The sequence below is a fragment of the Bos javanicus genome, chromosome 15 (assembly GCF_032452875.1).
Source record: "Bos javanicus breed banteng chromosome 15, ARS-OSU_banteng_1.0, whole genome shotgun sequence".
Classification (NCBI taxonomy): domain Eukaryota; kingdom Metazoa; phylum Chordata; class Mammalia; order Artiodactyla; family Bovidae; genus Bos; species Bos javanicus.
The window spans coordinates 31,354,825-31,378,977 of NC_083882.1; the positions used below are offsets into that span (position 1 = coordinate 31,354,825).

The following is a 24,153-nucleotide window of genomic DNA, read 5'->3' on the forward strand; positions in this document are numbered from 1 at the left end:
CTTAGCCCTGGCTTTCCCTAGTAACAGCTGTGTTACCTTGAACTAGGCACCTTTCTTGAGCTCAGCTTCCTTGTTAGTAACAGAACTTGTTTTGTGATTAAATAAGATAAAGATTATGGAAAAAATTTTGCAAACCCTTTTGCTTTACCAACTTGTGTCATGTTGGTGCTTTTTATTCCTGTAAGGTTTTGGGGGAGATTATTTCTCATCACTTTGCCCAAGAGCAGCAGAGGACCTGAGCCATTGTCCTTACATGTGGTCTCCAGGATCAGCCAGCCTTTGGGGTCATGAATAATGGCCATCAGGCTTCATGGATTGAGTATAGTTCTGTCATCAAATAAAATTTACACAGGCTAATCTGACACCTATTTAGCGGTCTGCATAATAATTATTGTGCAGTGGGCTGACCAGGCATAAATGGAAGGCATTTGACAGAAACGATTATATTTAGTATTACTTTTATATAGCCTAGCAAGATTTTTACGGTTCTTCCATCTTTGACAGCCTATTCATTTTCCACTCGATGCGAATTTATTGAGGCTGTAATATATGCCAGGCACAGTTCTGGGCCCTGAGATGACAGAGAAACAGGATTTCTGTTCCAGCCCCACCTCCACTGAGCTTGAATTCTAGTGGGAAGACAGTCACTCCGTAGTCAACCTTACCCACAATGAGTAAGAACGCCAAGCTTCCCTTGAGATCATGGTTGCTTTCATCTCTTCCTGAACTAACACCCATGAATTAATATTTAGTTAAATTTATTTATTTGGCTGCATCATTATTTGGTCTTAGCTGTGTCATGTGGAATCTAGTTCCCTGACCAGGAATTGAACCTGAGCCCCCTGCCTTTGTTGTTCAGTCGCTCAGTTGTGTCCAACTCTTTGTGACCGCATGGACTGCAGCACTTCCTTGTCCTTCACATCTCCCGGAGCTTGCTCAAACTCATGTCCATTAGTCGTTGATTCCATCCAAACATCTCATCTTCTGTCATCCCCTTTTCCTCCTGCCTTCAATCTTTCCCAGCATCAGGGTCTTTTCTAATGAGTCAGCTCTTCACATCAGGTGGCCAAAGTATTAGAACTTCAGCTTCAGCATCAGTCCTTCCAATGAATATTCAGGATTGATTTCCTTTAGGATGGACTGGTTTGATCTCCTTGCAGTCCAAGGGACTCTCAAGAGTCTTCTCCAGCACCACAGTTCTTCAGCACTCAGTCTTCTTTATGGTCCAGCTTGGGCCCCCTGCATTATGAGTGCAGAACCTTAGCCAATAGAGCACCAGGGAAGTCCCAGCACCAGTGAACTAAAAGACAAAGATTCTGAGCCTGATTTGCCAACAGCAAAGTTGTCTTTGCTCCAATCTTTATCCTTTATTTCCCTCTGTCTCCTTATATCAGTCAGTGGCTTGAGACCTTCCATCCATTGAACAAATATGTCTTGTGCACCTATTGGTATAAGTAGCCTCAAGGGATACAGCAGTAAAACTGGGAGTGGTCTGGCCCTGGAGAAGCCCACGCTGAACCCAGAGAGACAGGGGCAATAGAGGAAAACATTTTGCCATCAGAGCCACTAGAGGCTGCTAGGAGGGGGTAGAGAGGCACCCGATTCTGGCACCTGGCAAGGTGCGGGGAAAGGAGCACACACCAGGCAGAGGGGCGGAGTTGTGTGCAGGAAGATGCAAGGTGCTGGGTTAGGCTGCAACATGAGCTGCCGTGGGAAGGGGGGATGTCATAAAACAAAAGCTTTACCAAGTGTAATGCACATACACACATACAGAAAAGTGAACATTATCATCAGCATATATACAGCTCGACTGATTTCACAAACTGAGCACACTTTGCTTAGTATCTGGAATAAGACACAGGACATCACCAGCATCCTCAGAAGAACCCCCGTGGCCCATTTTGGTCACCACCCTCCTGCAGGGGTCATCACTAACTGGACTTCTTATAGCACACGGTGGTTTTGTCTGCTTTTAGATAGAATCATGCGGTAAATGCTCTTTTGTACCTGGTTTCTTCTACTCAACCTTATGTCTGTGAGATTCATCACGTAGGTGCATGGAGTTGTTGACTGTTTGTCTTCATTTCCAAGTTGTATTCCCTTGTGTGATCGGACACTACATTCCTCCATCCTGCTGCTGGACATCTGGGTAGTTTCCAGTTTAGGGAAATCCAAAGAGTGCCCCTGTGAACATTCTAGTATGTCTCTGGTGAGTGTATCACACATTTCTATTAGAAATACCTATGGAGTTGCTGGATATTAGCATACATGTTAAGCTCTAATAGACCAGTTTTCCACAACAGTTACGTCAAGTTACATTCCCAGTGACACTGTAGGAGGGTTCTAGTTGCTCCACATCTTTGCCAACACTTTGTAGTATCATTTTTCTAAGGCGTTCTGGTGAGTGTATGTTGTTTTAGTCACTAAATAGTGTCTGGCTTTTTTTGTGACCCCATGGACTAATCCTGCCAGGCTCCTCTGTCCATAGGATTTCCCAAATGAGAATATTGGAGTGGGTTGTCATTTCCTTCTCCAGGGGATCTTCTCAACTCAGGGATTGAACCCGCATCTCCTGCACTGCAGGCAGATTCTTTACCGCTGAGCCACCAGGGAAGTCCTGGTGAGTGTATAGTGATAACGTATTGAGATTTATAATTGCATTTTCTCTAGTACTTTTCCAAGTGTGCTCTGAAACTTTGGATATATTGTTAGTGAAATGTTTGTTCTAGTCTTTTTCCTATATTGGAGAAGGAATTGGCAACCTACTCCAGTATTCTTGCCTAGAGAATCCTGTGGACAGAGGAGCTTGGTGGCCAGCTGTCTATGGGGTTGCACAGTGTCAGACATGACTGAGCGACCTCACTTTTCACTATGAAGCATTTGGCCACAGTCACACTGCCTGCCCCTGATTTGATGGAGATGAAGGTGGAGGATGGCTTTAGAACCTGAGGCTTCTGTGAGCCTGGGCAGAGTGGGGAAGGCAAAGGCCTGGAGCCGGCCTGGAGCTCCCCCACAGGCACAGGGGTTCGGGGAGGGAGCGTCAGTCCTCCTCACTGAGGCTGTCCACTCGGGGAGGCCGCTGTGCTGGAGGGGTGGCTCCCAGCACGGGGACTCACGCACTTCTCCCCCTCCCCCGCAGAGTTATGTCATGCCCAGACCAGCGGAGGGCTCCATGAGGATTTATAGAAGATGCCCCGCGTCTGGGCGCCTTTGGTGCTGCTTCCCACGTGGCTCGTGATGGTCGCCTGCAGTCCACACTCCCTGAGGATCGGTAAGCGCTGCCCCTGTGGCACCCTGGGGGCAGCCCAGCCCTGGGCGATGCCCCTCCTGCACCCAGGTGTCTGCCAGGCACATCTGACCCTGCACTGCCCTCCTGAGTTTGGCTGGGGCAGGGGTGGCAGTGGTGGGGCAGCCGACAGGCCCACAGCTATGATCTGCTCAAGCTGCCTGGCTCCTCTTGTGATGAAACTAAAGATTCTGATAAGTGTCTCTTGCAGCCTGTGATGGACTCAGGGTGGGAATGGCTGGGGGGCTTCCAAATCCAGGGCTAGAGAGCAGAGCACAGCTCATCTCTTCTCTCCTCTGATCAATCCCAGAAGTCTTCCTGGAGGCTGTGTTCAGATGAAGTGTTCTTGGTGCCCCTGACCTGGCTGCTTGGCAAGGCCTTGGTGTCTGCTTGCCCTAGCCCGGTTGTGGGAAGGAAGAACGGGCCACTTCAGGGACATATGTCCACCCGCTCTGTCCCTTGGCCTTGCTGCCGTGGGGGTGCTCCTTCTAGTTATAGGCAGGCACTGCTATTGATGGTCCATCAGCACCCCTGTGCCTGGCAGAAGGCTTGGCTCTTTCCAGGGTTCAGAAATGCCTGAAAAATCAACTGCCTCCCCTACCCTTCAACACCTCCAAGACTGAGCAAAGCTGCTTAACTGCAGGCATTGCTCCACCAGTGGAGCACTGGTGATCTGGGTATTGAGAACACGCTCTAGCTGCAGAGACAGATAGTCCGGTCCAGCAGACACTGTGTGGTCAGCTGATGGCCTGGGACAGATGTGGGATGTTGGGGACTGGGTTGTGTACTTGTATATGGGGAAGGGAGTCAGTGTGGACAGGTAGCTGGGGCACAGCAGTGAGGAATCCAGGCAGGTGTGTTGGTCACAAGAAGACCAGTCCAACAGCAGGACCCCTGGGCAAGGCCAAGCAACAGCCTTAGAAGCACCTAAACACCAAGTAGGTTATCTGGGCAGGTGCCCACCTGAGGCCTCTCTGTCTAGACTGGGGTGGGGATGGCGAAAGTGGATACTATGCACAAGGCAGGATCCGAGATCCTAAACTTGAACCTGAAAGGGTTAGAGGCTGTTTTAGAATGAAGACTATGATATAGAATCCCAGGGACTTGGCCTAAAGCTCCTGAACTCCTCTAGTGCAGTTAGAACTGGTTCTAAGGTCCCAGACATTGGCATGATGGTGGTGATGGTGGTCAGGAGGCTCTGGCCAGGCCAGGCATCACAGAGCCTAAGTTTGAGGCCCCCAAGTTGCTCCATGCTGTGTCGTGGGCACACAGACATATTTCTCCATGGATATGCCAGAGACAGCTAATTGGAATCAGAAATGAGGACCAGTGACTCAGTCCTTCCCCTCATCCTGCCCTTGGCTCACCACCCTGCACACTTGAAAAAAGGAATTAAAAACAAACCCTTTCCTCCCTCTTCCCCATTCACTTCTACTGAAACTTCAAAACCTAATTTAATTCTGCTTAGCAGCAATGCAAAACGGTTCATATCCTTAAGATGCTTAATTTATAAGATGCCTCCAGTTATTCAGCATTTGCTGTGAGGTTTTCTTCTCCTCTAAATGAGTGGATGAAGCGGTAACCCATCAATTTCCATTTGTCGCTAATGGGAAGCGGAAAGAGACTGAGCCGGAATCAGTAGCGCCTTGCGGCCTTGGCTCTCTTGACACTTGTTCCCTCGGAGGGAAAGCAGAAAGTGAAGCTGACAGATCCCTGTCTGGCCTGCTGTGCGACGGGGGAGGGCTTCCAAGGGACCCCTGTGCTCCCATCCCCACACTTGGAACGATGCTTGTCCAGTTCCGTCCGCTCTGCTGGTGCTGGTTGTGGTTCATGCCAGGCCACGTCCAGCTGATTTCCAGCCAGGGGCCCTGCTGGTGGACAAGGTCAGACCGAGCCTGATCTCCTGCAGAGTCCAGGAAGCTGAGTGAAGTCAACAAAGAGAGAGAAAAGTAAAGAAAAACCAAAACAGCAATGCCCGGGCTTGTTTTGCTGTCTCCTTGGTTATCCTGGGAGCCAGGAGCTTTATGGATGAAAAGGTGCTAATTACTCGGACTCCGGAGGGGATCTGGAGTAGGGCAGGGATGAGGAGAGAAGTAGGTCAGGAAAACGCAAGTAGCTGAGCAGCAGGCAGCCTTCTGCACCGATGGTCTGGACCAGTGTTGATGGCGCCAGGTCCCCCAAGGCCTCCAGAGCCTCTTGGAAAAGGGAGGGGCTGCTGCTCCTTCCCTTTTCCCAGGGGTCACTCTCCCCACATTTGATTCTTCTGGAGTTCCTCCCAAACCCCCAGACTCAATGTAGATGGCTGTGAGAGCGAGACTGAATGAAGAGACCAGGGATCTCGGAGATAAATGGTCCCGCCTGCTCCATCTCCAGCCCCGCTTGACGGCTGGTGACAATATGGATGCTTGTAAAGAGGCGCCGAGCCCATTACCCTGCCTTGGGACTGCTGTTTTTCATTCAAGTGAGGCACGGGGCGGGAGATACAGCCAAATTGTCTATTACAGGGTCCGGTGTTTACCCCCCCGCCCCGACCCAATGAGGTTTTGGGTAAGAGAAAGGGATTTTATTTATGATGGTGAAGCTGCCCGCATAAATTCCCCAAACTCTCACACATCTGTCAGCCCACTTCAGTCATCTATCTTCTGGAAATGTCTTTTGATTTTGCTTCTGTCCCTCTGGGTCCTCTGAGTGATGACTGTGGGAGCCACAAGTTAATAAATGCCTTGAGAAGACCTCCCCTCCCCATCTCTAGAGCCCTCCATTACTTAAAGGGATCATCATTATATCTTAAAGCCACAAAGGATTCTGCAGATCCCATTTTCCAACCTGCTCATTTCGCAGATGGGGAGGGAGACCCACAGGGGTGGCGGTTTGGCCAAGGTCACAGGGCTCATGGGGGCGGAGCTGGTGGCAGTCAGTCCTAGGGCCTGGTCTCCTGACTCCTCTTGCAGTGTCCCCTCCATTGCCCACCAGTGGGCTCCCTAAGCCACTGGGGAAGCAGAGTCACCTTCAACAGCAGGTGAAGGTCCTTGTCTCTTCGTTTCCTCCCATCCCGTTTCTGATATTAGCAAATCTTGCCCCCAGACTCATTAGGAACTCAGTATTTGTCAGCTGAATGAATGTGAGGCTTTCCCGCTAGCCGTCTGTTACTCCTTCCCTGGTCACTTATGTTAGCCACACGACTACTCACTGTTAAGTGAATATGCCATATACTAGGGAGGTTTACTCTGGGCTTTTCTCATTCCTCTTCTGGGCCTGAAGATTTCTTCCTTGCATTCCATTTTCTCTGCCTGGAAAAAAAAAAGCGACTTCTCCAGCTCCTCCTCTCCCCTCCCCTCCTCCTTCTCCCCCTTTTGCACCACCAATATCACTGGTGTAAATAGCCCTTCCTCCTCAGACTCCTTTCCCAATATTTTCCTGTCCTTCCTAGGGTCAGATCATCTTTGCCCAACCATTCTCCCATTCCCCTGTTCCATCATTCACTGGGTTGTACTCTGATTATTATGGCATTTTCCCACCAGAGTTTGGCTTCCAAGGGAGATGGACAACGTGACACAGGCCCTCACACTTGATGTGTGCAAGTGTGTCACACAAGCTCAGTGAAGGGGTAGGTGGATGGGTTTGTGATCCTTGCAAGATGTGGTTCCCTCAAAACATGCTCCGCATCATTGTTTTAGTTTCTTCCAGCCTTTGTTGTTGTTGTTCAGTCGCTAAGTCGTGTCCAGCTCTTCACGACCCCATGAACTGCAGCACGCCAGGCTTCCCTGTCTTTCATTATCTCCCTGAGCTTGCTCAAACTCAAGTCCATTGAATCAGTGATGCCATCCAACCATCTCATCCTCTGTCATCCCCTTCTCCTCTTGCCCTCGATCTTTCCCAGCGTCAGGGTCTTTTCCAATGAGTCAGCTTTTCCCTGTGCTTAAAGAGGTAGACTTATTGGAGGAAGTAGAAAAAAAAGGAGAAAGAGGAGAAAGAGAAAATGTTCATCTATCTGTCTTACTTAAAAGAGAGAAGAGGAATGGACTGGAGATCCTGATTGAGTTCTAAGGCAAGTGTTAGCTGTAATGGTAAAAACAGGGATTCACCTATTCATTCATGAGTCCACTCAGCAAGTATTTATTGATTGCTGTGTGCCAACGACTGAGGATATGGTGCTAAATAATAATAATCCCCATAATAATTCCCACTTGGAAAGACCTCACTTTCTTCCAGGTACTGTGCTGGGTGTTTCACATATTTCAGGCAATCTTCACGTCAGAATTAATGATCCAAAGTTATAGATGAAGAAACAGAGGCTCAGGGAGCTTAAATAACTAAGGTCACAGAGAGACTGAAATGCAAACCTGTCTGTCTCCAAAGCTTCTCTTTCCGCTTTGCTCTACTGCAGCTCTACAGCCCTGGAGACATTGGGGATATTCCATTATCACAGCAGTCACATAAAATGTATTGTGTTCTATCTGGTAAAGGGATTGAAAGATGGAATCATTATTGCTTTTATAGGCTCTCACTCTTTTTTTGTTTTTAACTCCCAAATAATTTCCTAAGGGCCCAAAGTCCATCAGACAGATGAGGAAACTGAGGCCTGGGGATCTGAGAGGCTCGATCAGGGTGGTACAGAGTTCTGCTCAGTGTGGGTGGCGCCAGACATCAACAGGTTATTGTAGCAGTTGAATCTCTTGTTTAAGGTTTCCCTGTGAGGTCGAGCAGCAAGAGCTTGGATTTATTCGACACTCTGTCTTACTAGGACCCCAAGCACTTTACAATTCCCATTTTTCACTGAATTGGTTTCCCTCAATGAGCTCCAAGTCCTGCAGAGAGAATGTTTAACACAGAACATTCAGATGTTATGAAGATGAAGATAATAAGAGAATTGGGGGAGGTAAGCAGGGGAATAAAATGCACCGGTTTTCTTACCCTGTTCTGCTGTGTGTTAAATATATCGGACACTGCTGCTGCTGCTGCTGCTAAGTCGCTTTAGTCGTGTCCGACTCTGTGCAACCCCACAGACGGCAGCCCACCAGGCGCCCCCGTCCCTGGGATTCTCCAGGCAAGAACACTGGAGTGGGTTGCCATTTCCTTCTCCAATGCATGAAAGTGAAAAGTGAAAGTGAAGTCGCTCAGTCGTGTCCGACTCTTAGTGACCCCACTAAGATCCAAATATACCAGTGGAATGCTGTGTCTTTCAGAGGACATAGCATGGGGCTTTTTGAGTAGTGGGCTTCCCTGCATAATGTGTGATGTGATCATGTGATTTGATTTATGAAATTTTGATCAGCGTGTAACTCTTCATCTCTTTTCCCAATTGAGTCACCCAATCAGTTGGTCTTTCACATTAGGGACAAATACAAATTGATGCCTTTCTCCTTCATCTGTCATCTAGAGAGAGAATCCATGGACAAAGCTTTCTGGGACACAAATCCCTCCCCTAATGACCACCTTAGGGGATCAGGGTCTTTGTTATTATGTCTGTGTTCCTGAGTCTAGCACAGTGCCTGGCCCATGAAAGGTGCTTAGGAACTGCTGGATGAATTATCTAACGATGAGTTTTGAATCTTGAACTGACCTGTCAGTTTTCTAATCTCTCTTCTCCCAGATGTTGGTCAGTGCTCAGAAATGTCAACCAATTTTATTTAACCCTAAGTGTCCAAAATATGTATTTAGGAGAGCAACTATTTTGCTGAAAGCAGTCCTTTAGAGCGTCTGCCCGCATGCGTGCTAGCTCAGGGCTGTCTCTCCTCTCCTTCCTTCCCACCCCTGCTACCCCTGCCTCTTCAGAGGGATGAAGGAGGCTTGGTTATAAAGGTATTCCAGGCCAGAGTGCCTTGCAGCGTCCTCTGTCTTTGCTTGTGGCTTGGTCTTCCTCCAGGAGCACTGCATTGGATACTGTCAGGATGTGTATCCTCTCTCTCAAGCTTTCCAGAGCCCATCTGTGAGCTGCAGCCTCTGGCCATAGTCTCTTGCACCGAGGAAGCAAGGGATGCATTAGGCCTAGATGCTCCATTTTACAGATAAGACAAACTGGGGTCCCCATAAGGCAGAGCAAGTTGGCAAAGGCCACTGTGGCAGTGCCAGGACTCCTGACTCCCAACTGCCTGGTGACATCGATGCCACGGTTTACGCTGTATAACACGCTCTTTGTTGTTTTGGTTCAGTCCCTAGGTTGTGTCCGACTCTTTGTGAGCCATGGACTGCAGCACACCAGGCCCCCCTGTCCCTTACCATCTCCTGTGGTTTGCCCAAGTCCGTGTCCTTGAGTCAGTGATGCTATTCAACCATCTTATCCTCTGTCACCTTCTTCTCCTTTTATCTTCAATCTTCCCCATCATCAGGGTCTTTTCCAATGAGTTGGCATTTCACGTCAGGTGGCTGACATGTGTTAATTCAGTTTCCCCAACAACCTGCCAGGTAGATAGAAGTAGACACATCTCGTAGAAGAGGAGTCTGAGGCTCACGGAGTCTGTGGCTTGCCCAGCTCTCATGCAGCGGAGTGGTAGCCTCCAAAGGAAAGAGAGGGGAGGACATCTGGGCGGGGACAAAGGGGACCTCTTGAGTCAAGTTGGAGGGCAGCCTAGGTGGCAGAGTCCTGAATAACTTGTTAGTGTGTTCTCTCTTTTCTCTCTTTTTTTTTTTTGGTTGAGTGGCATGCAGGATCTTAGTTCCCTGACCAAGGGTTGAACCTATGCCCCCTGCAGTGGAAGCTCGGAGTCCTAACCACTGAACCTGCAGGAAAGTCCCGCAGTACATTTTTTTTTAATTGGGGTATGATTATTTTACAATGTTCTATTAGTTTCTACTGTACAACAAAGTGAATCAGCTGCATGTGTACATACATCTCCTCCCTCTCGAGCCTCCCTCCCACCCCGCTCCATCCCACCTCTTTAGGTCATCACAGAGCACCGAGCTGAGCTCCCTGTGCTCTGCAGAAGCTTCCCACTTGCTGTCTATGTACACAGGGTAGTGTATATATGTCAGTTGTACTCTCCGAATTTATCCCATCCTCCCCTCTGACTGTACATTCTCTATGGGTAAGACTGAAAGCCACAAGGGCCAGCATGCCAACACCTAGGACCTTAAGAAATCAGACTGACTAAAGCAAACAGGCCGGTGATGGCAGGAAACATCGTGTTTTCTTAAGCGTATCAGGATGAATCTCCGGAAGGAAACTCGGAAAGGCCCCAGTGGCAGTGGTATTAGAGACAAGGGAGGGGGTTATTTTTTCCTAACTCAAAGCCATGCATCACAGAGCTGATTTCCAAATAATTTTGGTGCATGCCTTCCTATGTTCACGGGTGCTTGAAGGGCCTGGTTTCCCCAGGGTCTCATATGGCCCCTCCACTCACGCGATGACCCACACTATCTGCTGCTCTGCCAGAGGAAGCCCTACCTGGCAGAGACATACATGATTTGAGAGAACTGGCATGGTGATATTTTGTCAGAATTTCAAAAACCTGTCTCCAGCCCTGCACAGTGGTTTACAAGAGTCTTGGGATGGGGACTGAGTCATTAGCTCTATTTTGGCGGGAGGGTGTGGGGGGAATGTGTTGTTTCAGGGGGAGGTGGAAATCATGGAGAGAGATTTGGGTTTGGTGTAGAAAAATGCTTATCCAACAGATGGGATGGGTTCTGATGCTGAGGTCCTCACAGCTGGAGATGGCCACAGCTGGGCTGGACAGAGATTTCAGCATCATGGGGGGGCGGGGGGTGGAGCGGGGGCTGGACCTCTTACCTTTAGGACCCTTTCCAAGCTGGGATACTGTGTTAGAATACTGCAGCCTTTGGTCTGTTCTCATACTATGAGGGAGGCAGCCCATTATCATTGTGTTCTCATTAACAGCCACTCACCAGAGCTTAGAATGGAGGCAGCCATCTGCCCGATTTAAGCCATGACCCCATTCGGCCACCGTTGCTTAAGCAGGATAAGAAGGGAAGCCCTACTAGTTCTGCTTGCTCGGTTGGTGTAGCCCTGCCTGGACGTTTCTTTTCTCCCCGTGGCCACTGCTGAGGAGTCAGAGATGCGCGGGTGATGGCGGTGGCCGCTGCCAGCTCTCAACCAAGTGCCTGGGTGTGTGCGAGCCCGAGTGGGCGGGAGGCACGAATCCCACTCACAGCCTCGCGGCTCAGCTGCAGGCGAGACAGCGGTCACACTTAGCTCTCATTAGTCTGGATGCGGGGGCACACATTCCATATCAGCTGGACAAGGGCTGCAGGCATGCCTGGTCACCCAGCAGCCATTCTGTATCTTTTTGGTGTGTGTTTCTTCCCATTGAGCTGGGTTTGGGGCCGATAAGCTCGTGGCAGCTTCGGAACCCCTTTAGCCCACATCGATGAGGGGCGTGGTCCAGAGGGAGGAGCCTGCTCATCGAGTCCGGCCTCAGCAGATGGGTGATGAAGGGGGACCTTATCCAAACCCCGGCCAGGAGGCGTCGCCACCATGCTAGATTCAGGAGGAAAGCCAACCTAACTGGGGTGGGTGAACACCTGATGCAGCCCTTGAGAGGGTCTCTTACGTATTTCCCTCCCCCCTCAGCCTGCTCTCTCCTGACTCACCGGGTGCCTTCCATGGCCATTCCAAGCTCACTGGACACCATGGAGCCTGCTGTGTTCCACATGGCACTGGGGTTGGCCTGGGAAGCCTCCAGCATAAAGTAGAGCTGGATGCTGGATCCTGGGCTCTAACCTGGGTTTGGATGTGAGCACCACCGTTTACTAGTTGTGTGACTTTGGGAGACAACTCAGTTTCTTGGTGCTTCAATTTCTTCAGTATGGCATGGATGACAGTAGTTGCTTCCTCATATGTTTATGAGAATTCAATGAGTTCCCTGGTGGCTCAGTTGGTAAAGAACCCACCCGCAATGCAGGAGATGCAGGAAGATCCCCTGGAGAAGGAATTGACAACCCAGTATTGTTGCCTGGGAAATCCCATGGACAGGAGCCTGGTGGGCTACAGTCCATGGGATTGCAAGAGTTGGACACGACTTAGTGACTAAACTACTACTACCACTACCTACAGAGCACTTAGAAAAGTGTCAGGCATGTATTAAGTGCTGGAAAGAGATGCCTGTTACTGGGAATGGCCCTGTTAGGCCACCCTGTGTCCATCTCTTGACCTTCCCCTGCCTGGAGCATCCTTCTCCACTCCTCCATCAAGTGCTGTATCTTCCTTCCCCTTTCCTAAATCCTGCTTTAAATTCAGGTATTTCTAAGAGCCAAGAATGTGCACCCAGTTTGGGAAGCTCTTCTAGAATTCTTAGAGCGCAAGAGGTATGCATGCTGACCGCATCACGCATGCCTTGCACTGATGACATTGGTCCACCCTGCCTGTTTCGCAAACATTTTAAAAACCTTATTTGAATTCCATCTGTCCCACAAACTTAAGAGCGTCCTGAGAGGCTGGATTCTATCTTCTTTACCTTTCCAGTGTCGTGGGCATTTTCCCCTGAGGTAATGGTCCCCACTACTGTCTAGGGGATCTGAGTGATTGCCCATCTTAAAAACCTCCCTTAGCCCCACATCCTTCTTCAGCGAAACTCCATTTCTCTTCTTCCCATTGCAGAGAAACTGCAAAAGAATTCTCATGCAAAGCTGTCTCCATTTCTTCTCCTCTCTTACCTAATCCTTAGGACTCTCTCCCATCAGATTTTCACTCCCACCCACGGTGCCTCCATGGCCTCATCCAATCCCCTGTCTCCAGGACTCATTTCACCTGCAGCATTCACTCCCTCTTCCTGGAAACGCTTCTTTCTCTTGGCTTCTGGGTCACACTCCTTCTTGGTTCTTACCCTCCCTCACTAGCTCCCAGTCTCTTTTGCTATTTCCTTCTCCTGTCTCCAACCTCTGAATACATATGTGCCCCAGGGTTCTGTCCTTAGACCTCTTCTCTTTCCACCCACTGCCTAGTGATCTCATCCAGCAGCTTTTGATGCTACAACTCTGCAATGTCATCTCCAATTCTGACGTCTCCCCATAACTTCAGACTTATATGCCTACTCCACATCCCCTCTTGGAGGTCTAAGAGAAACTCAAACTCGATGTGTCCAAACTTGAGCTGTGGATGTTCCCCTTCAAGCCTGCTTCTCATACCATCTCCTCCATTTCATATATGGTGATGGCATCCTATCTCTTTGGACTTAGGTCCCAACCCTTGGAGTCATGCCTGATTCCATCTTTCTCTGATATCCCATATGCTCCCCTTCAGCAGATCCTGTCTGCTGCACCTTCCAGAACCCAGCCCCTTCTGGCCACCTCTGCTGTGGCTTTCCTGTTCCAAGATAGTAGTCTCCCTGGATCACTGCAAAGCTTTCCTTCTGCTTTCTCTGCTTCTCTCTTGCCCTGTCACTTTTGTTTCTCGGGATGGCAGCAAGGATGATTCTTTTAAAATATAAGCTGGATCATGTCAGCCCTCTGCTCAGCTCCTTCAATGCCTTCTCATCTCAAATCAGAGGAAAAGAAAGAGTCCTTCTGGGGTCCCTCCCTTGGTATCCTCCACGATCTGCCCCCTTGTTCTGTTACTTTTCCCCCTCATTCCTTACCCTCTGTCTCTTGCTCACTCCATACCAGCCTCCACCCCCTGGCTTCCTTGGCTTCCTCTCTGCCTAGGATAATCTTCACCTAGATGTGTGCATGTGGTTCGTGCTCTCATTTCCTATAGGTCATGCCCTGCCCACCATTTCTCTTTCTCTCTCTTCCTTGCTTTTTTTTTTTTTTTAATAGCACTTGTCACCATCTGAGAAACTGGGTCCTATCTGTTTATTATGCATCTTCCCATCAACTGAAGCCCTTTGTTCTGTTCTCTGCTGTTTCCCTGGCATATAAGGCAGTGCCTGGTACACAGAAGCTTGCCTAGCTCATCAATCTTGTCCGACTCTTTGCGACCCCATGAACTGTAGCCCACCAGGCTTCTCTGTCCGTGGAATTTTCCAGGCAAGAATACTGAAGTGGGTTGCCGTTTCCTCCTCCAGGGTACACAGAAGGTGCTCACTAAATGTCTACTGAATGAGTGAGCAATGCAGACCTGAGGGAGGTCCCTGAGGAGCTTCAAATTTGAAAGCTGTTGGAAGGCAGATGGTCCCACTCGCAAAGCACTTCTAAACAAGCATTCCTCTAAACAAGGACAGTGCAGTGACCCTGCTGGCTTCCTGTCCCCCCGTTCTCTGACCCCTGCAGCAAACCGTAAGTCCCGGGGCCAATCTCCATCCCACTGAGGAAGTCCAAGCCAGCAGGTTAATGACTCAGCATCAAAACCAATCTTGGCTGCTGGTCCTACTTTGTCCCTCAGATCCAAACACTGAGCTGTTGACTAAGAGTCCTCTCCCAGCTGTGCAGCTGCTGCAGGGCTCAAGTTTCTGTCTCGTCATCAATTCTGAAACCTCACTCTCATATTTTGACTGTGTCTGAGCTTCCCCCAGGGACTGTGGCCAGGCCTTGCTTGCCTCAGTCTTCCTAGAGTCTGGGGACCTGAATCGGGACCCAGCCTCCCAGCTAGGATCCAGCCACCCGCTCCCAGCTCTTTCCTGAAGCTGCCAGTTTTGACCAGGGTACCTGCCTTTTGTCTGCCACAGATTATTCCAGTGCTGGACCCAGCCTGTCTGCTTGTCCTCAGAGTCACAGAATCTTGATGGTGGCCAGGGAACCCCAGGGTAACCCATTCCACTTTTGAAGAGCTCTGATGATCAGTTTTCCTATCTGTTGAGCCACAGTCTGTCTCTGTGAGCTCTGCCTGTCTCTCAGGAGCTGACAGAGCAGGCCTAGTGCTCTTCCCGCCGACGGCGTCTCTCAGATCTGAAGCCCTGTCATTTCACAGCCCCCAGCAGCTCCTTTCTTTCAAAGATTCATCATGAGTGCCTCTGATGGTTGCTTCCGTTTCAATATCTGGATTCTACTCATCATGCTGGTCACTGCCCTCTGAATATGGGTTTTCTCTTTTCTCCTTTCCAGGTGGGATGTGGTCTCCAAATCAGAGACAGGCACTCCCCTCATCTACTCCCTGTCCACCACCCACATGTGCTCCAGCCTGATGGGGTCTGGTCTCCAGGTTCAGAGCCCCTGGTCAGACCCAAGCACTGACCAGTGTTTCAGTTAAAAAAAAAAAAAAAGCCCATCTAGGTCTCCACCTATGTCTGTGCGAGGCGTGCCCCCTCCCCCGCCCCGGCTCCTCTCAGGCTGGCTTTGCTCTTGACCCCAGAGCCGATGCTCTTTGAAAGCTGGCGGCACGTTGCCCTGTGTCTGAAGATATCTGTGTTAAGGAGGCAAGTGCTGGGAGGTTCCCCAAGTTGTGTCACCCCTGTGGTTTCTTCCAAGATGTGCTTTTCCGTCCTTTATAGAACATGGTCTTTCAAGCAGGCAGTGACACAGGCAGGGGAGGGAATGCCACTTTGCTGGCAACACTCATAAATTTCCCCCAGTGCCAGGGATCTAACAACATGAGACTTTGAGCTTTCAGCTCACAGATGAAAGAACAGGGATTTTCCCCGAGATGACAGGAGAGGGAGGTAGATAGCCCTGGGGACCTCCACAGGAAGCTCTGCTAAGGGCTTGCCAGAAAGGCACCAACCCCAGCCTGTGGCGGAGCATAGTGGCGGTGGGTGGCCCTGCACCTCTGGGCAGCCATCAGGAAGCCCCAGGCCAGCGGACAGGGAAGCAGGGAGCTTTCTGAAGGCCATCGTGGGGACACTCCCTGCTCTTCCTGGAGCCTTTGGGGTTTCTGAACATAAAGGGACCTTTACCTTTAATGTCAATTTCCCTTTTAGAGCCAGTTGGGAAACCTTGAGTGCTAAAGGAATTTAAAATGGAAATGAGTGGAGTTGGTGGAGATGAAATAGCATGTAAGTCAATATAAGTATCTGTGGATTCACCCCCGTTGGAGCACTCCCTATATTTAGTCAACTTCTTCCTTGTCTGCCCAGGAATTATCTTACCAGCTGAGCCACAAGGGAAGCCCAGGAATTATCTACCAGAGAGTAATACTGGCCTCTGGGCAGGACCGCTCCTGGGGGGTGGGCAGGGGGCTGTTGCTGTCGGCTTGTGATGACAGCTTGGCGGGCTTCATTTTGGATCTTGATTCAGTGCCTGTCTTACCATGAAGTCATAAGTATGTTCATCTTGGGGAGCTTGGGGTTCACATTCACGTCTTCATATCCTCAGCATCATGGACAAGGCAGCCTCGAATTAAAAATCCATGGGTGTGACTCTCTGTTACTAACCATGTTCCTTTAGGCAAATTATTCAACCTTTTTCATGCTCAGTTTCCCATCTGTAAGCTGGAGATAATGCTTTCCCATAGGAGGAGGTTATCATATTAAATGAAAAGAGATATGTAATATCATATGTACCATCCATGGTTTGTAGCATCTAGTAATATTTAGACAATATTAATTCCCTTTCTTTTGTTTCTTTAAAAAAACAGTAGTTTGCCCAACATTATGGCAGGCGTAATTCTGGGTGGCATTGCAGGGCTGTTAAATGGAATTGGGCTTTATTGACATACAAACTTGAAATTGAATTAGCGTGTGACCTTGGGCAAATTATTTAGCCTCTGGTTTCTACTAGATAATGGGGTAGTTATATACACCCTATATACTGAGATTTATGTATGATAATGTATCCAAAATGGATAGCACAGTGCCTGATAGTTAGTAGTTCAATAAATAGTAGTTATTAAAAGTAGTTCTACCATAGTTATTATTACTATAGCTTTCTCCTGCTGCCATCACAAATTACCACAAACTCAGTGGCTCAATCCAGACAAGTGTATTAATTTATGGTCAGAAGTCAGGCTGAGCTAAAACTAAGATGTCAGCAGGACTGTGATCCTTCTTGGAGGCTCTAGGGGAGAATTCATTTCCTGCTCATTTTGATTGTTGGCAGAATTCAATTCCTTGCAGTCACAAAATCAAGGTTCTTGTTTTATTACTGGCTGTCAGCAGAGCCTGTTCCCAGCTTCCCGAGTGCTGCATGCCTTGGCTCATGGCCCCCTTCTTCCATTCTCAAAGTTCTGGGTCACTTCATTCTCACATCACAGCTCTCTGACCTCAGCCAAGGAAATGTTCTCCAATTTTAAGAACTCACCAGATTATACTGAGCATGCTGAGATGATCCAGGATAATCTCCCCATCTCAAGGTCTGGAACCTTAATGACATCTGCAGAGTCTGTTCTGCCCTGGAAAGTAACACGGTGGGAGACTCTGGGGATTAGGACATGGACATATTTGGGGGCCATTATTCTGTTCTTCTGTTTGGATAGCTTCCAAGATAGGAGCCTGAACCTCTTGAAAGCTTTCTCATGAGCAGAGCTGTGTGCAGGGGACCACACTTGTGCTTGGAAACTGGCCCCAGGCCAACCCGTGACCCTATTGCCTGACTCCTGTTATGGTCAACCATTCTGCATGAGAACCAGACAGCCCAGAGCCCTGAAGTGGATGCGTTTCCTCAATGGGCAGAGGGAACCCGGCAGGACAGCCACATGAGTGTCACTGAGACTGTGCCACAGGAGAGAGAGAGAGTCACAAAGGGACTGTGTCACGGGAAGCTCTTCATCACGGTGATTTAACGTGTCAGGGTTCCAAAGGAGTAACCTCCAAGTAGAGTGTTATCTGAGGCCGCGTCACGTGGGCTCTGCTGGGCTTGGCTTGGAGTGATGTGTTTATTTCCTGCCATGGGGCCAGGAAAGAATTATGTTCCCCCAGAGTCTCAGCAGACTTTCTCTTACTCTGCTTGTCATCCTTCCAGAAAGGGACAGATCCTCTGGTGTTTTAGGAAAGCATGTGATATTAGAAGATACTGCCATGGGTCAGGAGTTAGGAAACCTGGGCTTTAAGGCTGATCCAGCTTGTTTCTCTTGGTCCTTATTTAACGCTGATAGTGCCCTGCAGTGGGCTGAGGCTCTGTGGGAAATACTGGGAACAGGGTATTTTGTTGTTAAGGTTCTAATATGAAAAGGCAAGACTCAGACATGAAGGAACTCCAGGGTAGCATAAAGCAGAAAGGCCTTGAGTGCTAACGGGCTAGTTCCAGAGTTAAGCAATGGTTGTCGGCACTTTGGGCTTTTTGCCTTCTTGACATGTCACATGTTTCCATCTAATGAAAGGACGGCGGCCCATCACTTTCAAGGACTGTATCCAGGGGCTGGAATGACATTCATGTGCACTGAGCATCTAATATGTGCCCATCACTGACTATAAATTATATAATTTAGGTTTTGCAACAGTCTTCAGAGGTGGGTTGGATGATGCCTGGTCTTACAGATTCTACAGGTATAGAATCCAAGGCTTGGAGGGATTGAGGTCCCCCATGCGGAACATAGAAGACCCTGGATTTGAACCCAGACTTCTTTGGCCCCAAACCTGTGCTCTGTCTGTCACACTAGGTGCTTCTCATTCTTGCACCCACTGTACTCCCTTCGAGGAACCCCTGGGAGGAGTGGGAAGAAGGTGACCATGAAGGAGGTCTACCCAAGACCCCTAGGCCACTTGGATTTCTTTCTCTCTCTCTCTCTTTTTGGCTGCACTGGGTCTTCATTCCCATGTGCAGCTTTCTTTGTTTGCGGCAGGCAGGGGTGTACTCTCTCACTGCAGTGGCTTCTTGTGCTGTGGAGCACGGGCTGTAGGCTCAGAGGGCTTCGGTAGTTGCGGCACATAGGCTCAGGAGTTTGCGGTACCCGAGCTCAGTTGCCCCAGGGCATGTGAATTCTTCCCAGACCAGGGATTGAACCCGTCTACCCTGCATTGGCAGATGGAAGTTCCTTAATTTCTTTAGAGAAGCAGAAGGCAGACGCCAAGCCTGAGCCCCCCTCGTTGCCCCCTCCTGCCCTTGCAGGTTTCCTTTGCAGACATTGGAGAGAGAGAAATTAACTTAAAATTGAACCACACGAGTAGCGCTGAAGGCACCTTTAGGCTAAAAATAAGAGCAGAGGCTGTGCTGCTCGGAGGGGACGAATCTGCTCGTTGCCTTTATTTATAGCCGCCTATTTATTAGATTCCAAATGATGTTTAACCAGGAATCATATGGCAGTGATCTTTGATTACTTATGTGGCTAATGGCTGAACATATATTATTATTGCTATTTATCCTGCCCTGTTAAATGTATCTGGTGCTTCTCTCCCAGGAAGGTGCCAAGGAGAGGGGCCCAGAGGGTCCCTGCCTTGTAAGATCAGCACAGTGCCCCAGGGGAAGGAGAGTGAAGGTGGCTTGACTGGTGACCAGGTGACAGGCTCTGCCAGGAGTGTTTTTAAATTATTATTATTATTGTCCACATTGCATAGGATGCAGCATCTTGGTTCCCTGACCAGGGATCAAACCCACACCCCCTGCAGTGGAATCACTGAGTCTTCACCACTGTACTACAGGAAGTCCCAGGAATATTTTTTTTTAAAGGGTGAACAATCCTTTGAAATAGAGGGAGTGGAGATGAGAGTTGGAGAGGACACTCTAAAAGGGAAAGAAGAGTGTAAAGTAAGAGAGTAAGAGTTGGGACTTTTGGAGTCAGAAATATCTAGCCTTAAAATAATAATAACATTATTAAATATTTGGTTATGTATCAGGGACTATGCTGTTCAAAATCACTTAATTCTGCCATCATGTCCATTTTACAGATGAGAAAGCTGAGGCTCAGAGAGTAAATAAGTTACCCAGGATCACGCAGCTGGTATGAGGCTGGAACCAGCATTCAAACCCACACCCTGTCTGCCTCTGGAGAGCATACACTCATTATTACTGCCCTGCCCTACTTCAAAACCAGTGTTCTCTCCTCTTTACTTGCATATGTGCTCAGTCCCTCAGTCATGTCCAACCCTTTGCGATCCTTTGGACTATATCCTGCCAGGCTCCTCTGTCCATGGGTTTTTTAGGCAAGAATATTGGAGTGGGTTGCCATTTCCTCCTCCAGGGGATCTTCCCAATCCAGGAATCAAATCCACGTCTCCTGTGTCTCCTGCTTTGCAGGCGGATTCTTTACCTGCTGAGCCATGGGGGAAGTTCCCTCTTTTGCCTAAGCTTAACTTTTTGAGTAAACAGTCCATGAAGAGAATGGAAATCGTGTCCCTGAGGCCTGGAAAGAGTACAGAGACTGGAGTTGTTGACTTCCCCTGTGCTCTCCTGGGGTGCTTAGGATGCATTGCCAGCAGTCTCCAGGGCATGCTGTGCCCAGGGCCACGGGGGACCACCTGGAGTGGACCACTGGGTTTGGGCAGGAAGTGGGAGGTTCAAGATGTTCAGTAAAGCTTCCTCTGCTTCCTTGCCCAAGCCTCAGGGTGAGGCCGCCAGGGCATCTGAAGGTGGAGGTGGTGGGGGCCAGGGCACTTCTGGGCCCTGGTGCCCAAGGATCGGAAGCCGTAGCATCTCCACGCCCCCGCCCCCAACATCTAAGGAGGGCTTTAATGGGGGGAGGCTCAAGAAGTGCCTTTCCGGGGCACCTGAAGCCTTCGCAGGTGGGCTGCAGACCATACAGACAGCCCCAGCCTTCATCATCACGCCCCCATTTCCATCCCTGACCCGTGAACACTTGCCATCAGGCATCCTGCCCTCCAGACACACTGGGGCCCCGGAGCACCTCTGCGTCTCTCATCCCTGGGCCTTTGCTCCATCTGCTTTATCTACTTATCTCCTCACCTTGACTCCCCCTGCAGAATTTTCTTCAAAACCTCGCTCTTCTTCTAAGAAAATTTCCATGACTGTACTTTCCTTCTCCATAACAGGGCTGTCTGCCCTTCCCTGCTCCACTGTGCACTGCGGGCGGCCAGTTCCACCCCAGCCTTCGGCTCATGTCACATAGAGATGAGAGTTGTTCAGGCGTTGGTTTCCCTGGAGGCCAAGACCGCCCCTCTCAGCCTTGCTCATAGCAGGTGTTCAGTAAACATTGGTGGAATGAATGAATGAATGACTCAAGTCTTACCCCCGGCTGCCATGAAGAAGGTGTTTGTGCCCCTTGGGACTGTATACCCTGTGACTTTGAAAATGGGGACCCTGGGGCAGGAAATGGGACTACATGAGCTAAGTTACTCATCCTGAGACAGAACAGCAAGGAGCCTGGAACATTCTGGTGGGAGTGGAGGTGTTGGCCAGCTGAGTGTCTCAGAATTTAGAAAGGAGTAGAAAGAGACTCGGACCGGGAGCATCCTCCCTGCACCTCTCCTCTCCCCATAACTCGACATGCAGTCTCTGGCCTTTTCAATTCTAGCAGGCACTCCGTTGGAGCATTTGACCTTTAGAAGGAGGACTGTGTGCTCGGGCTGGCATCACAGGGGCCCCCTGCCCGGCATGACTCTGATGCCCGACTCTCACCTGGGGAGGCTCTGCCCCACAGTAGGGTGGACCGGCCTCCAGCCCTTTCACTCCATCCCTCGGTGCCCTTCCCTTCATCTCTGCAGACATCACCAGCGGCTGCCTGGGGTTTGGCCAGATGCAAGGGCGCTTGAAGAGAGGCTCCTTAGATAGGCTCAGGAAGGGATGTGGTTGGAGGAAGAGTAGAGAGGGATGGGGAGGATACAGGTGGGGGCAGGACTGTGCTTGGAGAAGTGGGGCTCAGGCCGGAAGCCTGTGGGGAGAGTGAGCCCCAGCCCTGCGAGCTGTGGGATGCTCCAGGATCACGTTGCCGCTCTGGGCTCCCGTTTCTCCGGCCATGGTTCCCCGCGCTGTCCCGCCCAGGGCTCTGTCTCTGGGCAGCTCCTCTCTCTGGAGGCTGCAGCATATGCGAGTGTGCCTCCACCTCCTCCGTTGTTTCCCTTCTGCCCCGCTCAGTATTTACCGTCCACCTGGGTCTAGATTATCCCCTGATTAAGTGCCATTTAGCTGTTGGCTGCCTGTTCACTGAGTTTTATGGACACATTCAGCGAGGCACAGGGGCCAAGGCCTGATTTTGGAGAGGGGGGTAATGAGAACAGGGCAGCAGCGGCCCACTTAGATTGGATTTTAATAAAGTTTCCAGCTAGCTTAAATTATTGCATCACAGGCGGCCCAGCGATGGCTGAGCATAACTGGTCAGCCCCCCACTGCTGCCTCCCCTCGCTGGGGCAAGCTGGAAAGTGCAGAGTTGGGGCTGGGGGTGGGGCATGGAGGAGGGGGGCTGCTGGAGGGGAAGTGCTCATCTCCAGCAGAGGACCCTCCTTGACTGCAAGGGTAGGGCTGTTAGGAAGCATGCTCAAGGTAAAGGGTCTCCGAGGGGAGGCAGGATGCCTGCTCTTTCAGCAGCTGTTAATTAGTTGCAGATGATGAGATAATTCATAAAAATTAGCAGTGATTTCCTTCATTGTGTTAATATCACCGGGCAATAAAACTGCTGTTAAGGATGACTTTTCTCTGCATCGAAGAGCAGGATGTCAAGGAAAAAAAGAGCCCTCAGTGGGGTGGAGGGAGGAAACAAGGAAAACAGAACCGGTGAGAGAATGACAGGGGGAGTGATTTCCAAGCTTTGGCTGGAATCATCGGAAAGAAGTCAAATTGAAATGCAAATCCTGTGTCTCCCTGAGCCCTGGCTGGGAAGAAATGCATTTGGTGGTGTCACCTTGGCAGTCGATGGGCAGCCAGACGGACGGCGGGGAGGGCTTCCCCCAGCTGCTCAGTGGAAGGGAAGGTGGCCATGGCCTCAGCTTCCATCCCCATCAGGGAGTCGGCCTGGGCCCCCAGGAGAATTCTCCAGAGAAGAGACATGCTTGCTTATGAGGCATGTGAAGCCCTGCATGATCTGGCCTTGACCCCTTCATCCGCATCTCTTAGAGCTTTTCTCCTGTCTCGCCCAGCTCTGCGCACACTGGCCTAAGGTCAGTTTCTTGAATGTGGCCCCCGCCTTCCTGTCTTAGGGCCTCACACATACTTTGTCTAGACTGTAATTTGACCTCCTCTCCATTTCTTTCATCTCTATGTAAAGTGTCATTTCTGTAGATAAGCCTTCTTTGAGCTGTACTACTAGCTCCCGACACAGCGTCCACGTTGCTTATGGGGAGTGAGAGATAGATGAATATAGTCTTTCCTTTAAAAAAAAAAAATATTTTTGGCTGTGCTGGGGCTTCGTTGCTGTAGGCAGGTTTTCTCTAGTTGCAGTGAGCAAGGGACTATTCTCTTCTCATTGAGGTGGTTTCTCTTGTTGTGAAACACTGGCTCTAGAGCCAGGGCTCAGTTGCTATGGCATATGGGTTTAGATGCCCTGCGGCATGCGGGATCTTCCCAAACCAGGGATCAAACCCCTGTCTCCTGCGTTGGCAGATGAGTTCTTAACCACTGGACCACCAGGGAAGTCCTGGATGAAGAGTGTTGTCCCTGCTTAAACCCTTCCCCAGTCACTTGTTACCTCCAGGTTCAAACTCGAGTGCATATTCATTTGCTAGGGTTTCTGTACCAAAATACTGAGTGGCTTAAACAACAGATAATTATTTTCTCACTGTTCTGGAGGATGGAAATCCAAGGTCAAGGTGCTGGCCAGGCATGGTTTCTCCTGAGGCCATTCTCCTTGACTTGCAAATAACCACCTTCTCATCCTTTTCTCACGTGGCGTTTCCTCTCTGCACATGCCCTTCTGGGGTCTCTCTGTGTGTTCATATTTCCTTTTCTTGCCAGGACACTAGTCAGATTGAATTAAGACCTGCCCTCATGACCTCGCTGTAACTCAGTGGTCTCTTTAAAAGATGTATCATGAAATACAGTTACAATCTGAGGTACAGAGGATTAGGTTTCAACATACGGATTTTAGGGGAACCCGGTTTGGCCCATAACAGCATCCCATGTGATCTAGTCCCTGCCCATCTCACCAGTCACATCTCCATCTACCCTCTTAACTCTGTTCTGCCGAAAACCCCCTAAACATGTCATACTTTACCTGTCACCATACTCAGAAGAATTTTGTCCATGTGTCTGGCTGATGAATCCAGACTCATTCTCTAAAA

At 49.7% G+C, this 24,153-nt stretch overlaps 1 protein-coding gene across 1 annotated transcript in view; it reads left to right on the top strand.

Annotated features, from left to right (window-relative positions):
• Positions 1 to 24,153, top strand: part of GRIK4 (glutamate ionotropic receptor kainate type subunit 4) — a 501,670-nt gene that overhangs the window by 156,733 nt on the left and 320,784 nt on the right. The window contains exon 2 of the mRNA XM_061440611.1: positions 3,140 to 3,271. Coding sequence (XP_061296595.1) covers positions 3,190 to 3,271 — 82 coding nt within the window. The 5' untranslated portion in view covers positions 3,140 to 3,189. The remainder of the gene's footprint in view (positions 1 to 3,139; positions 3,272 to 24,153) is intronic.